Here is a 14,269-nt window from a genome sequence, read left to right on the forward strand (position 1 = left end):
GTGGTGGAGGTGGAGGTGGGGGGGGATTGAGAGTGACCGAGATAGAGTGAGAGATTGAGAGAAAAAGAGAGAGAGAGACAAGTAACTGATTACATTTGAGAATCTTAGATGCAGATACTGCAATATATTATCCCATGTTCCCTGCCTATTGGGAACACATCCAAGAACAGATGCATCACCAAGTTTCAGGAGACTCAAGAGTTTTTATCAGGTACAGATGCTTCCTGTGTCTGCAACCCATAACTGATGTTTATGCGTATTTGAACACATTGATTCCAGTTTCAGCTGTGAGTGCTTAAGATTTCAGCACAGTTTATAGAAAGGTTTGTATATCTCTGTGGTGTGTATATGATGTACTATGAACCAATATTCTGGACAGAACAGCAACAATATCTTTTTCAAACGGAAAACCCCCCAAAAAAACACACCCGCAGACTTGCCATCCTGTATGGACGTGATTACCCATACGAGTCCTGGAACAGACAGGAGTACTTTACCTCGTTATTGTGCATCAGTCAAACAGTGAGACCTATAAATAGCATCCCTTTAATCATAGCCAGCTCTCTGAGGGCCCCAGGCCCGCTCAGATCCTCAGAGATGTTGACAAGCCCACGGTGAAATCAAGCTCTGCTGCGTATTGGATGGTCTGTGGGTCCTCCACTGAGGAAGTGGGATCCTTAGAAGAAAGGGGATTTCATTTCACAGGAATTCAGCGGTAACATCGTTAGGGCGGCCTGTGACGAGGAGGCGGTGCAGGGTCGTTTTAAGTGGGAAAGAAGGTTATTTTCTCTTCCTTTTGTTGCCGTCAGTGGTGGGAAGACAGGAGTGAAAGAGGCTTTAGAAGAAATACATTTAGTTTGTATATTTCACCCGTCTTAACAACCGACATTGTTCCAGCAGTCCAAGGAGTGGTCTGAACCAAAAACCTTTCAGAGGTGAGACGAATCCCCTTGCAGAGGGCAGGAGAAAGAGCCTGTTGATCCCAGGAGAGAAGGGGCCAAGGAGCCAACCCCCTCGACCTGGTTTCTTATACTGGTTTTGGCTGCCTTTTTCTGGGTAGTTTCAAAAGATGCACAATAGGCCTTGTCTATATGAACAATACTAAGTTAACAGACAACTTCGCTGTTGCATGCCTGTGTTTTATGACCAGAAGTCAGTTTCTGAGTATTCTTTTGCCCCAGGAGTTATATTTCCAAAGGGTTTACATACTCGCTGTGATAAAATTACTATTGCTATTTGCTATTGTTGTACATACTGATGTTCATCTCCAGCAATGGCACAATAAACATCAAATTACATGATGTGTGTTTTGATGATAAAGTTTGTATCAAAACACAGGCTATGGGCTGCGACCAGTAAGCCCTCCAGCAGTGGGGTATTTGGGAGTGGACTTGGTATTCAGACCTGCTGTCTCAGCCAGCTGCATGGTGACCTGCTGGAACTCACGTCATGCCCGGGTCAGGAACTCGTCACCAGAAGGCCCATAGCTGTAAGAAACTGAATTTGAATAACAAGTGCTGAGGAATGGCCAACTGTTTAAAGCACTTCTCAAGGTCAATGTAGAAGAATAGAGTATAACAATAGAGAGCCTTTACTCATATTTTATTATTCTTTTCTTGTATACAGTCTACAACCAAACTGAAATTATTCAGCAACTTGCACATGTTTACTTTTCTGGTAAAATAAAGGATAATACTTCCATTAACTATTGTGTCCTGATGTGGACTGTACCTCTGCAAATCTCCACAAACAAGCTGCCACATTAGTTTGACTGCAAACATTTAGCCAGGTGCACAGCGACTATATTTACCTGCTTCGCCGTTTTATAAGTAAATATGTTTAGTCTTTTTTATCTATGGAAGCACTGACTGCTTGCTGATAAGACATTCAAGGCCTATCCTTAATCTCAAATATTTTAACACAAACACACACATACGCGCGCAGACACGCACACACACTCACACACACACGCACACACACACACACACACACACACAGTTTAAGCGCACGCACAGAACCCCACACAATCAAGGGCGTTCCTCCGATTAAATCCCGCCCATGTTCGACATAAACAGAGTCTGTGAAGCAAAAGCCCGCCCCTGAGGCGTGGCCTGAGTTGGGAGAGGTTATAAATAAGTCTGTCGTCAATTGTTGCCGTACTATTCAGAAATGCAGACCAACGGGATCACTATTTAACTATTAGTTCAGTTTTCAAATATCATATGGACTTGTGATTTTTTTTAAATTATATTCATACCAATATATATGGTAGTTATTATCTTTTAATCATGTTGAAAAGTTATGGGAAGAAAACGGCTATCCCTTTAGCAAGTGCAGGTTTCATGTGCCTGCTGTTGGTCCTGGTTGCCGCGCAGCACCACAGAGTTCAGGTGAATGATGAGCCAGATTTGAAAGAGATTGGGACGCGCTCACTCCAAAGTCTTGACAGTTTTGCTACGGAGTCAGACGTAGTCCAAGAGGATGAGAATCACGACAAGACTGATTCACAGGCAAAGAAAGGATTCTCCGCGTACTTTTCCAAGTTATCTCGTGGACGGAGAGAAGCGGAGAATCCTACATCCTCAGCTGGTTCAGCGACAGACGCAACTCCCGCTGAGGACATCAGCGCAGAAGACATCTTCATTGCTGTCAAGACTACAAAGAAGTTTCACCAGTCTCGACTGAACCTTCTCCTGGATACTTGGGTCTCCAGAAACGTGCAGCAGGTGAGCAAAACGACGTTTTTGACCAAGTGCAATTTACATGACACACAACTGACTTAGAGAGGGGTCATGGTAACATTATGGGACAACAATGGCCACTTTCCTATTATGCATTCATACATGTAACGCCATAACTCAAAATAAATATGAAAAGGAAGTAATTAGATGAATATGATCACTCCAACAAGGACAAGTCTAGAAAGTCTATAAGGCTCCAGGTGTTGCTAGTCGGTTCTTGTTGGCCCAGGTTGCCCAGTCCACATGCTGATGATACCTGGTTGCTATGTGACACATAGTTCCCCGAATGACAGTCTGTCTCGATGATGTTTCTTAGACCCTGTCACTTTTTATTTGGCCTTGAGTGATGCTCCTGCGAACCCAAGGAGTAGTTCTAGGGCTCGACCCCCCCTCCCCCCCCCCCACCCCTGTCTCCATTATCCCCCTCTTTTGGGTGTCCCTGTGAATGCCTGGGTGCAATGGATGCCTCCCAGCAGCGGCTCCAGTGCTGTCCCCCTTCCAGGGCTAACAAAGCGTCTTTCTGAAGGGCGAAGAAAGGCTTTCTCAGCCCCTTGTCTCCCTCTCGCCATGGGAACGTGGGAGCCGAGTCTGGGTCAAGCCAGCCAAGGATGGGAAAAACGGGGGCTTCGTTAAGGGGATGTCTGGGACAAAGGGGTGCATCTATAGGGAAGTTTGCGCCGGGAGTAGCACGCTGAGTATGAAAATGCAGCCTTGAGAACCAAGCTCTTTTACCCTGCGCACAAAAGCACTCAGGGACATAGTCAAGAGGAAACAGACGCTAGTCAAAGTGATTTTAATCCAGCATCCAGAGTTGTCACGCATAGTTTTCCCAAAGTCAGTTAAATTTGCCTCGGGCATAATCACACTTTCTTTAGCCGCATTTCTTTGTGGTTCCAGATTCCATCCACTGTTCTCTTGGTTTGGAATTGGCTGTGTGTAGTCAAGAGCAACAGGCTATCCTTTCGCTGTATAAGGAGGAGGTGGGGTGAGTTTAGTTGCTACTCGAATACTGCTCCAAGCATATGACAATGGTCAGCATTAGTTTGTCTCACATGATAAGATGTGACCCCCCCCCCCCCCCCCCCCGCGCCTCTTCCACACACACAAACACACACCGTCACTTTAAGTTCATACTCCAGACAGGCTCTGATGTTCATCTTTGGAGCAGCAGTGTACATGGTCATTGGTGGTGCCTACTGTAGTGGATGAAATAAGTTAACCCGTCCCTGAGAGTTAACAGCAGGGCTTAGGCAGGCAGCTGGTGGGAGACTGGGCAGGCATAATGGATAGGCTGAGCCCACAATACAAGAGGGAGTTCCTGGGGGAAGGCTGCCAGGTGGTCAGGAGTTTGGGGAACAAAGGATGGCCCTAATGCCCGTCATACGAAGCTCTACATTCCCACCATGTACATGTGGACTTGCTCTGTTCTATGGTTGGATTCACTGATTTAGCTGACGAACACCTGTGTATCGTAGATTATGCTTGTATCTCGGGTGATGGTAACCATTAGACCTAAAGCACTTTTTAAAATCTTCATCCTATGAAGGTAAAATGAGACTTGTGACTGCTGTGCATTTCAGGACCCGGTTAAAACAGACTATCTTGTTTATTCTTATCCAGCTGAGATGTGACTGAGTACTGTTTTCACAGAGTAGTTGCTGTTTACACACTGACAGAAGACCTAATCTGTAATTACTGTGTTGAACCAAATATAGTACCCTTTTCTGGTAAATGAAGCGCCATAGAATCAATCTGATTATTATGTACATCACAAGAATAAACACAATTATTTTATCATCTAAGAATCTGCAAAAAACGTGGAAAAATGACAGGAAGTTAATGAACTGTTTATGAGTTTTTGGTGTTTGATTTAGTACTTTTCTATTGTGTGCTCTTGTCTACAGCGTGTTACTATAGAAGTATTGTTCATATACTATATCCTAGTTTCCGCTGTGTCACCATATTTCCCCCCTGAAACAATGTAGCTTCCTCCTGTGGGTAGGTTTCCAAACAATGAGTGGACTAAATCATGCCCCTGCAGTATGGCACTCTGAGACTACAAGTTACTTTATACAGATAAATCCTGGTAAACTGCACATAACCCTGTTCATCAGCACTTGAACTGACTTGAGTCGTATCCAGACAGCTGCTGATAACAGCTTTGTTGTGCGGTGTCCATTCCGTCCTTAATGGAGATTACATTCATTATCCACTGGACCCACAATGAGAGCATCTGCAAGACTGGCAGTTGGAGAAAGACTTGGCTCCACATTAGAGTTCATGGAGTCTGTGTTCTTTTGGTCAGAGAGAGGGACAGTACTGGTCAGTAGGTGGTCTGGTGTCCCATACTCTAACCCCCAGTGTCACTGAGCTGAGCTCAGTGAGAAGGGAGAGAGTGAGATGGTGTGTGTGCGTGCGCGCGCGTGTGTGTGTGTGTGCGTGCGTGTGCTTGGGTGGGAGCAGGCTAGGCGGTGGGCGGTTGTTGACTGAGGGAGGGGAGCACTGTGCCCTTCCTTCCCGGGGAGCTGGAGACAGCCAGCCAGGCACCACGCTCTGCTGTGCTCCACTCTGAGAGAGGACTGTGCCAGGCCCTCCTGCGGTGGGGAGAGCACTCTCCCCCTCATCCTCCTCACACCCCTCACATCGCTCACACCACCGCTGACCTTTCCAAACTGGGCCTCGGACAGACGGCATTGAAATATCATCTCTTCTCCTCGACAGCAGACTAGTTGTTTATGACACAGAGATTGAATTAGTATTCCATGTGAGTAACTGCATTCTTTAATGTTTCAGTTAAGTGGGAGAGACAAAGAACAAACGATGTGCCCTCAGAGACTTTCCTTTAGTTAACCGCTGCAGCTGTATGCAAATGACGGCAAACATATTTAGAATTTACCCAGTGGAGACTTTACCCAGCATGAAAACACACAGCATTGTTCAGTAGAAGAGGGGCCAGGCGGAGTACGAGGGGGGAGGAGAGAGAGTGAAGGGGTAGGGGGTGAAGTGGGGGTGAATGACCACACACAGATTTGGATTTACCAATCAGCAGTGTGAACACCCCTCCCCCCCTCCCCCTCCTGCCCCCCCCCCCCCCCCACTCTCCTGCCCTCCTTTCTGTCAGTGCCCGGGCTGGAGGCCCTGGCAGCTGCCGTAGTGATTAGGCTGTCCATTCAGCGAGGTTTAAAGCAAACAGCGCCAGACTCTGATCTCCTCCACAGTGCAACCACTACTCTTTCTTAAACAAACACAGACCCAGGGCCCTGTACATTGTACCACATCTGCTCGGAGTTTGTTCCGCTAACCTATCAGACTGGCCTTGGCGAGCAGCGGAGGGGAGAGCGGGGCAGCGTGAAGAAACAAACGTCTTTGTGCTTTCCTCCCGGCATGAACACGGGCGGCCGTTCAGATACAGATTTTTTTTTAAAAGCCGTTGCGACACATTGGGACAATCAATTACTGGGAGGGTTGGTTTGCCGTCATAAAGTTTCCCCGAGCAAGCTTGTTGGGGGTTGTGAGGGAGGAGTGGGCAGAGGCAGCGTGACCTGGCCTGTTCAAACACGTGGCGTAGATAAGGCGGCGTGGTGCACGGCAGGTGCTGGCTCACCTGAAGTGGAGAGCAAACAGTGTAACGGCAGAACCAATGCCGGGACCAGGGGCTCTTTTCATCAGCATACCTCTGTCTGGGGCTCCCCGCCTAGCACCTGCTCAGCCTCACCTGCCAGACAGGAGCTTCTAATCCAAACCTGCTCTTTAAAGTGTGCCACTGGGGACACCTTTTGTTGTTACACAAAACAAGAGCCTGCAGGGTTTCAGTTGAGCTTGACAGCTGAAACGCTTGTTGATGCTGTCCTGAAGAAGAAATGAAAGAAGGCTCAGAAGCTCTTGTTGATGGTCCACATGCCTATAACATTAACAGTTATCTAGAACTGTGCTTAAGCAAGGGGGGGCAGGTTGAGGGGGGGGGGGAGGGTCGGGGTGCCTGGTGGGAGGGGTGGGAGGAGGGGGCGGGGGTTTAGTCTGCCTCCTTCTTTGTTCTATGTCTAGGATGCTTTGGAGGGCCACACAGTTGCCATGGAGAGGGTGAAAACAGGGACAAGAGGTCTTTTTCAGAGCAGGGCTTGTTTAACCCACTGTGTTTTCCACTGCATAAAAGACTGCTGATGGATGCTAATAACACTGAATTGGATGTTGAGGGAACAAGGACCTCAGACATAGTAGAGAATATTACAAAGAGAGTTTTAGTTTATAGTGTGACCACTTCATCCACTTCATGGATTTTACAACAAAGTGCAAACTCATGCTGTTTTCCTTCCTTTTTGACAGACTTACATCTTCACCGATGGAGAGGATGAAGAGCTAAAGAAGAAAATTGGTGTGTTTAATATTTGAAAGATTTGTTTATTGTAAAAGGTCTAGATTTGAAATGGAGCTAAATCTTATAATCCCCATGGAATTCTCTACTCTGAGCTCCTGGGGTTTGTAGTTCTAGCGGCAGATGGTTTTTAAATTGTGTTGAAGAGATTATTTTCATCCAACACTAGCTAGTAAAGGTAGTCCTTTGTAACTTATCATCTCTTTTCACCGTTGCCACAGGGAGCCATGCCATCAACACCAACTGTTCTGCAGCTCACAGTCGTCAGGCTCTGTCTTGTAAGATGGCCGTGGAGTACGACAAGTTCATAGAGTCTGGGAAAAAGTAAGTGTTTTGCATTTTACGCCGCAATAATAAACATATACATTCATTTCTTCTTCTTTTCGTTTCACTGAAATGTGACAGTTAGTTTCCCATTGCTTTACACAGTCCTTTGCATTTTTATACATTCGTGATATGAATGTATGTTGCTACTTTAGATATTAAGCTATAACAAAATGATTGTCTTTCTAGGTGGTTCTGTCATGTGGATGATGACAACTATGTGAACGTTCGGGCCCTGGTGAAGCTGCTGTCACAGTACCCACACACCCAGGATATGTACATCGGCAAGCCCAGCTTGGACAGGCCCATTGAGGCCACGGAAAGGCTGGGGGAAAACAAGATGGTGTGTGGATAAAGCCCCTTGCGCGTGGTCTTCTCTAAACTTGTCACAGATGTCCTTTAAGATGTATCCACTGAGTCAATGACAATATCCTAACATGGTCTTCATTTTTTTTCTTTCTTTCAGAGACCCGTCAATTTCTGGTTCGCTACTGGAGGAGCTGGCTTCTGTGTGAGTCGGGGCCTGGCTTTGAAGATGAGCCCTTGGGCGAGGTAAGATAACAAACTTGTAAATCTGCTACAATAATCATTAAAAAAAGCCCTGGCGTGTTAGACATTGACCATGCGCTCTCATGTCCTCAGTGGCGGTCACTTCATGAACACTGCAGAGAAGATCCGTCTGCCGGACGATTGCACCATCGGCTACATCATCGAGTCGGTGCTGGGGGTTCCTCTCACCCGCAGTAGCCTGTTCCACTCGCACCTCGAGAACCTACAACAGGTGTCCAAAACGGAACTTCACAAACAGGTGTGTGTGTGTGTGTGTTTGTAGATGTGTGTGTGTCTCCTTGACCTTACTTCAAGAAGCATCGTCGTTTTTTTTTTACCGCTGGTGCTAAATTGCTTTTTCTGCTCTCACTTTCAGATTACATTAAGTTATGGAATGTTTGAGAACAAAAGGAACATCATTAATATGAAAGGGGCATTTCCTGTCGAGGAGGACCCATCAAGGTGAGAGATTACATAATTTTACAGGATCACAATGGCACTCCAGAGTATGGAACAGTGTATAGCTTGATAGCAAAAACTTTTCCAACAGCAAATCTGACCTTTCTTCTTCTTCTTCTTCTTCTTCTTCTTCTCTGTTTTCTTTCAGGTTTAAGTCAGTGCACTGTTTGCTGTACCCTGACACTCCCTGGTGCCCCCCCCAGGTTGCCTACTAGGGTGACCGGCTCCTTTCGTATCCTCGTCCCCATTATGCCTCGGTATCTGAAAGGCTCATGGGGACCATTGTTTGGTATTAGACCGTCGCGCCACTGTGTTGTTGCTGCAGTGGCACACGGCCTTTTCTAGTTTTACTGGGCTGCTGTGCGGCCCGCTTTGGGACACTTCCTTCCTGTCTGGTGCCTGAGCTTCCTGTCCCGTCATAGGGACTGAGGAGCCAGCCACTCAGAGGGAAGGAGCTTTCAGCATTGAGCTTTGCAGGCAATCAGTTGTGCTTTGTGTTGTAAATGTTGCTTGTAAATGTATTTGCAATTCTCATAGAATGTACACTTATATATCAAGCCTTTTGCCAGCTTTACACAAATGATTAGAATTGTATGATTGATTGTTGGTTCTTTTTGTTCAATTTCTTTTTTTAGAGTCTTGAAAGCCATGCAGGATTTTATAGACTGTATGAGTAAACACACACGTTCAGGATTGTAGAGATTGGGGAGTAATATTTTCTGATTTGTGTTGTATTTTTTGTATTTTTTTTATTCCTTTTGATTTTTTCCTTAAAAGACTCCGGACAAAATTATCAATATGAAGATATTAATGTGCTTTTCGTTATGGTTATGTCAGTGTTATTACTACTATGATTTGAGCTGGCAGTTGGTTTACCGAATGTACCCTCAGGTCAGGTTATCTAACCTGAAGTATATCGGGATTAAGCACTTTTCCCTTTTTGATAGTTTAAATGAGTGATATGACAGATTTTATGACCACTGATATGTTTCACAGCTGTGTCCATGCCAACTGATGTAACAATATAACCCCCCAAAAATGTCAATATCTCTAGATGTAATTGTATTTAAAAACATTCCTTGCATTTGATACAATCAGGGAAATTAATATATAGTGGAGATATTGAATTAATGTTACAATCAAATGCTGATTTGCATGAAGATACAATTGTTCTTTTTTTTTTGCACAGCTGGGTTTCAAATAAGCTGTCCCTTGCTCTGGTAAAGTAGTTCAATGATCTGCAACCATTTAGACCTCCTCCACCTTGACTGATCACCAACAGAACCAATAGAGTATGCCTTATTTAGAACCGCAAGTGTCAATTGACTCATCTCCTTGCAGTAGACGCTACAGTGTAAATGGTTGCTTTGTTGAGCACTTTAGCAGAGCAAGAGCAGTGTTTTCACAGAGAGGCGTTACCTCTCTGTTTCTGTCCCATATTGGGTACAACTGTATATCTCTATTGTAAAGCAGTATTTCTGTACTGTGCTGTTGTTAAAATGCTGTCTTGGTATAACGATGTTTAGAATGTAAAAAAGATGCACGTCCCCTTGTGGTTTATACATGCTTTTGATGACCTGGACATGATTTTGTACTCGATTTAACTGTTCTAATTGCTGTAATTTATCCTCCAGTATCTGGATGGTTTTAATAGTCTATTCAAATATTTGCTTCTCAGGAATTATGTTCTATTCCTGATATTATCATCACAGGAAACACTGTGGTGCCCCAACTTCAGCTTTGAATAAAGTTGCATAACCACTGAGAAACATCCTTTTTGTATTTTTTGTAATATCATTCATTTGGTATGATAATCTTAGATTGCAGTTAATTTACCACAAGATCATGGTTGACATGGGATAGGTGAACATAATCCTATTTACATAAACACTGACATTATGGCCATTTTACAGTAGATTGGTATCCCACAGAACACTATGCATCACATTCAACATCAGTGTGAAGAGAAGGGGTTAAATAGAAATGCTAATGCCCAAACACTTGTGTCCATTTCTCTCCTCCTGCTTTCAACAGTGCATTTTGGCATACACAGTTTTCCACATGAGGCAGGCTGAGATATTGGCCTGGCTCCAGGAGCTAAATTGTAATGCTAATAGCGCACACTTAAAAGCGTCAGCTCAGTCAGACTGTATTTATTATTCTACAACATTTGGTATGGGAAAGGACATTGTTGCAATAGCAAATCGTTAGAGAAAATAAATAGTCAGGAACCACAGCATGCAACAGAAATAGCTTGTGTAACAATCCTCATTCAATTGAAGTTGTTATCTCTATGTGACATGTCATTAGTTTGACGGAAATGCCTACCCCTCCACACCCACACTCTTACACACACTAACAAACATGGGACCTGTGGAAGATGATATAGGCTATACTGTATGTGCTATAGACCATAATACTGCACTTGAGTTTGGTCCTATCTGAGATACTAGGCCCAGTCATCCACAACATCTGTCTCTCTGACAGTTAAATCCTAGACTCGTCTGGAGTGAGTCACAGACAAGTCCAAGCCAGATTAGATCTCATTACCCAACACACTCATGGTTTATTATGCATGTGAAACCTTTGTTGTCCATGAGAAGAGATCAAAGTGGTCTTGATCCTAATGTATCAATGGTGTGATGTGGGTACATCCGTGTCTTACCACATAATTGTACAAGAGTTTATATACTTAAAACCTTGTATTCGTTTTCCCATGGGTGCAGTGCCAAAGAGGAATACTGTTCTTCTTCTGGTGTGCAGGTTGAGTAAAAAAGGAGACCGCTACACCATCAGTCATTGGTGACATGGATTAGGTTTCCATTTGGATTGTTTGAACAGGTCTGCGTAACATTTCCCATCCATTTCAAGTTTGTAGAAAGATTTTGGAGGCAAGTTGCCATGTCTCTGCACATGCCACAACATAACAGGACAGAAAAAGGTTATGATGACTGATGTGAGTGTTTCAGACTAAACTTCAGGCACATTGCTGACTGTAACTTTTCCCACAACATCTTACCAGTCAAAAACTATGATTATGGTTTGTGGTTTCAATGTTTTTTCTACTAATTTGTTTCAGCTGCTAAGAAGCTTCAGTGACAGTCCCCCAGCTCAGATAATCAGCCTCCCACACAAATCTTATCGAAATGAACTTTGAATTACGAGAGGAAAGAGTAACAGGACAGAAGAGAGAAAATGTGCAGCAGGTGACAGATAACAGTCAAACATCTAACTGGTGAGATGGTTATCAGTTAGCAACAACAGGATGCCACACCACGTAAACCGCCCTGTGTCACTATCTCCAGACAGCAGCAGGACATGTTGTAGTATAAACTGCAGGGGGCTGCTGTGTGTCTAATGACCAACTAGAACCAAAATGTTTCAAATGTGACGATCACCATCCTTTTTTTCACACCGTTGCCAGTATTTGATTCCAGCTGTCTACGGAATGACCATTCTTACCAGACTTGTGGTAATATATAATGAAGTATCTTGCTTGCCACCCTTTTAATGACAGTCAGCAGTACAAACTCCTATGAAGCTGACATAAATTCATGAGTACTTTAAACACACACATAGTTGAAGCTTTTATATTTGTTTTGACTGGTTCTCCTCCACTTCAGAGGGACAAGAGAGTGCATGTTTAGTAGTTTCCCAGACAGTCCTTCCTGTCTTTATACACGCGGTAAGATCCTACTTGAGGATGTGTATGATAGGGCCACCAAAACATAAACATTGAGTCATGCTAAAAGAGTTCATGAATCAACTAAATAGAAATCATATGAAATATATACACATTTCTTCCAAAGGCAATTTTAAGGCACAAATTGTAACAAGAACCTCCAGTTGTTTTTATCTGGTAGGCCATTGTTTCCATTTGCTGATGAAACTACCAGGCCATAGAAAGGGTTTCCATGCTGTCACAGACAAAGGAAACTCTTCTGATTGGTGATGTACCAGGTCTGTGTCCTGCTGATAAGAAAAACCAACATCGAGGTGTTTCTTCGTCCACCTCACTTCACACTGCTAGCTCAAACGTGTCACATTCCACACTGGAACTAGAATAGGTGCTTCCTGACCAATCTTAGGCCCTGAAAATCCTGAATGGAGCTCTGTGTCTGACTATGTATCTGTAACACGATGATGCTCTGCTGAAGGAATGCGTGGAGCAGGAAGAGGGGTGGTGGGGATTAAGAGACTTTCAATGATGATGAATCCCGGCACAATCTGGTGAGGTATGGCCGGCTCCCAACGAGGACCGATTGCCAGAGACAAACATTCCACAGAGCGCCGGGGGATTACAGAGATGGCGGTGACTTGCACACTGTCACTATGGCTCTCCTTGCCATATCAGCCAGTCTTCAATTAACAGGCCATGTTGTCTGTGGGATTAGCAGCGGCGAGACAATCCTGCAGCCCCAGTGGGAGCTTTCACAGCAACTGGCTGAAACTCCTAATCCTCAACATGTGCTCTAAAGGGGTTGAGAAGAGAGAGTTTACCATAATCCAGGTATCATATATCGGAACAATAAAGACTTGAACTTCAGTGTTACCATATTTGCTCAGGCTTTGTCCTGGCTTTTAGGTCTCTCGTCTTAGAGAAGTGCCACCGTGAGTTTGAGGACCAGCCCAGTTCATTTAAACTGAACATGTCTCTTCAACTTCTATGATTTCGCAGCCCTGCTCCGCTAACACCTTCAGAGTTAGTTTGTGTATTTGCATGTGGTCTTATTCATCCTCTCAGTGTCTTCTTCCACCATATGCTGCTGGTGTTGCATGGCCCCTGAATAACAGGCCCAGTTACAGTACAGATCGGTATCTGGATGCTATCGTTGCTGTAGGGTTCATATGCCATGACCTATCGGTCGTGAGGATTTATGGGAGAGGAAAACCTTTCGACAGCAGTCCTGGATGGCCTATGGTGCTAACGTGCACAAAACAGGCTCCAGATAAACATATTTCCATAAAAAAAAGAAGAAGATGTTTTTGCAAGTGAAATGCAAGTGAGACATAAGTCAGTTCATGGGATGCAAAGCATATGCAAATAATGGCTTTTTTGGCCTCACTTTTGCCAGTCCATAGATGTTGATCCACAACACAGGTGTTGTATTTGATTGACAGTCAGTTCAAAACCCATGCAAATCTCTTGGCAATGACGCGTCATCATATGCGCATGAAAATATAAATACCTCGCCCAATTCAGTTTAACCTAGTACATTGATTTATACCAGTTACCATTTAAGTGGTCGCTGTTACTGTACATGTGCAATGTTGAAACATTGTATTGTGTTTCGAAATGCCTCTTTGAGTTCTACCTTTCACGCTGTTACCATGGAGGTGGTGAGCAACCAGTGGATCATTACATTGGGTTGCCAAGGATGTAAGAAGCCCCTGACTGGAGCAAAGAAAAGGGATACGCTTTCTATCATTGTGAAAAGTCTGAATAGTGCAGGCAGGAACTGTGGGAGGAGGGGGGGGGGCTCTGGAGAAGTTAACAGCCCCACATCAATGTGGATGCCTATTCTGAAATGACTGGTTTTCGACACAACCATGAAGTAAAAAAGAAAAAAGAAAATAGGTGAGGGAGGGGGCAACAGGCCAGCCTCACCAATCCTCAATGGGTGTGTGCTCCCCCTGACTGGTGTGAGTTAAGGAGCTGGCGGGGAGTGAATCACAGACACACACACCCAGGATACAGCTGCCTCTCCTTTGAGCCCTACCACAAAGGAGACAAGCTACATGGCCTGTCTCCTTGACACTCCTCCCCCCCCCCCTTCTCCGCCCCCCCCTTCCCCCCCCCCTCCCCCACAAAAGGCCCGCAGCA

The 14,269-nt window shown here is 44.7% G+C and overlaps 1 protein-coding gene across 1 annotated transcript; it reads left to right on the forward strand.

Annotated features, from left to right (window-relative positions):
- The first annotated feature begins 2,171 nt into the window (after positions 1-2,171).
- Positions 2,172-9,423, forward strand: lfng (LFNG O-fucosylpeptide 3-beta-N-acetylglucosaminyltransferase). Its single transcript, XM_062447417.1, has 8 exons — positions 2,172-2,726; positions 7,065-7,113; positions 7,335-7,437; positions 7,627-7,780; positions 7,904-7,989; positions 8,080-8,245; positions 8,363-8,448; positions 8,594-9,423. The coding sequence occupies exons 1-8, from the start codon at positions 2,289-2,291 to the stop codon at positions 8,658-8,660; spliced, it is 1,149 nt and encodes a 382-aa protein (XP_062303401.1). The 5' UTR covers positions 2,172-2,288; the 3' UTR covers positions 8,661-9,423.
- Positions 9,424-14,269: the final 4,846 nt, after the last annotated feature.

This window comes from Osmerus eperlanus, chromosome 2, assembly GCF_963692335.1.
Source record: "Osmerus eperlanus chromosome 2, fOsmEpe2.1, whole genome shotgun sequence".
Classification (NCBI taxonomy): domain Eukaryota; kingdom Metazoa; phylum Chordata; class Actinopteri; order Osmeriformes; family Osmeridae; genus Osmerus; species Osmerus eperlanus.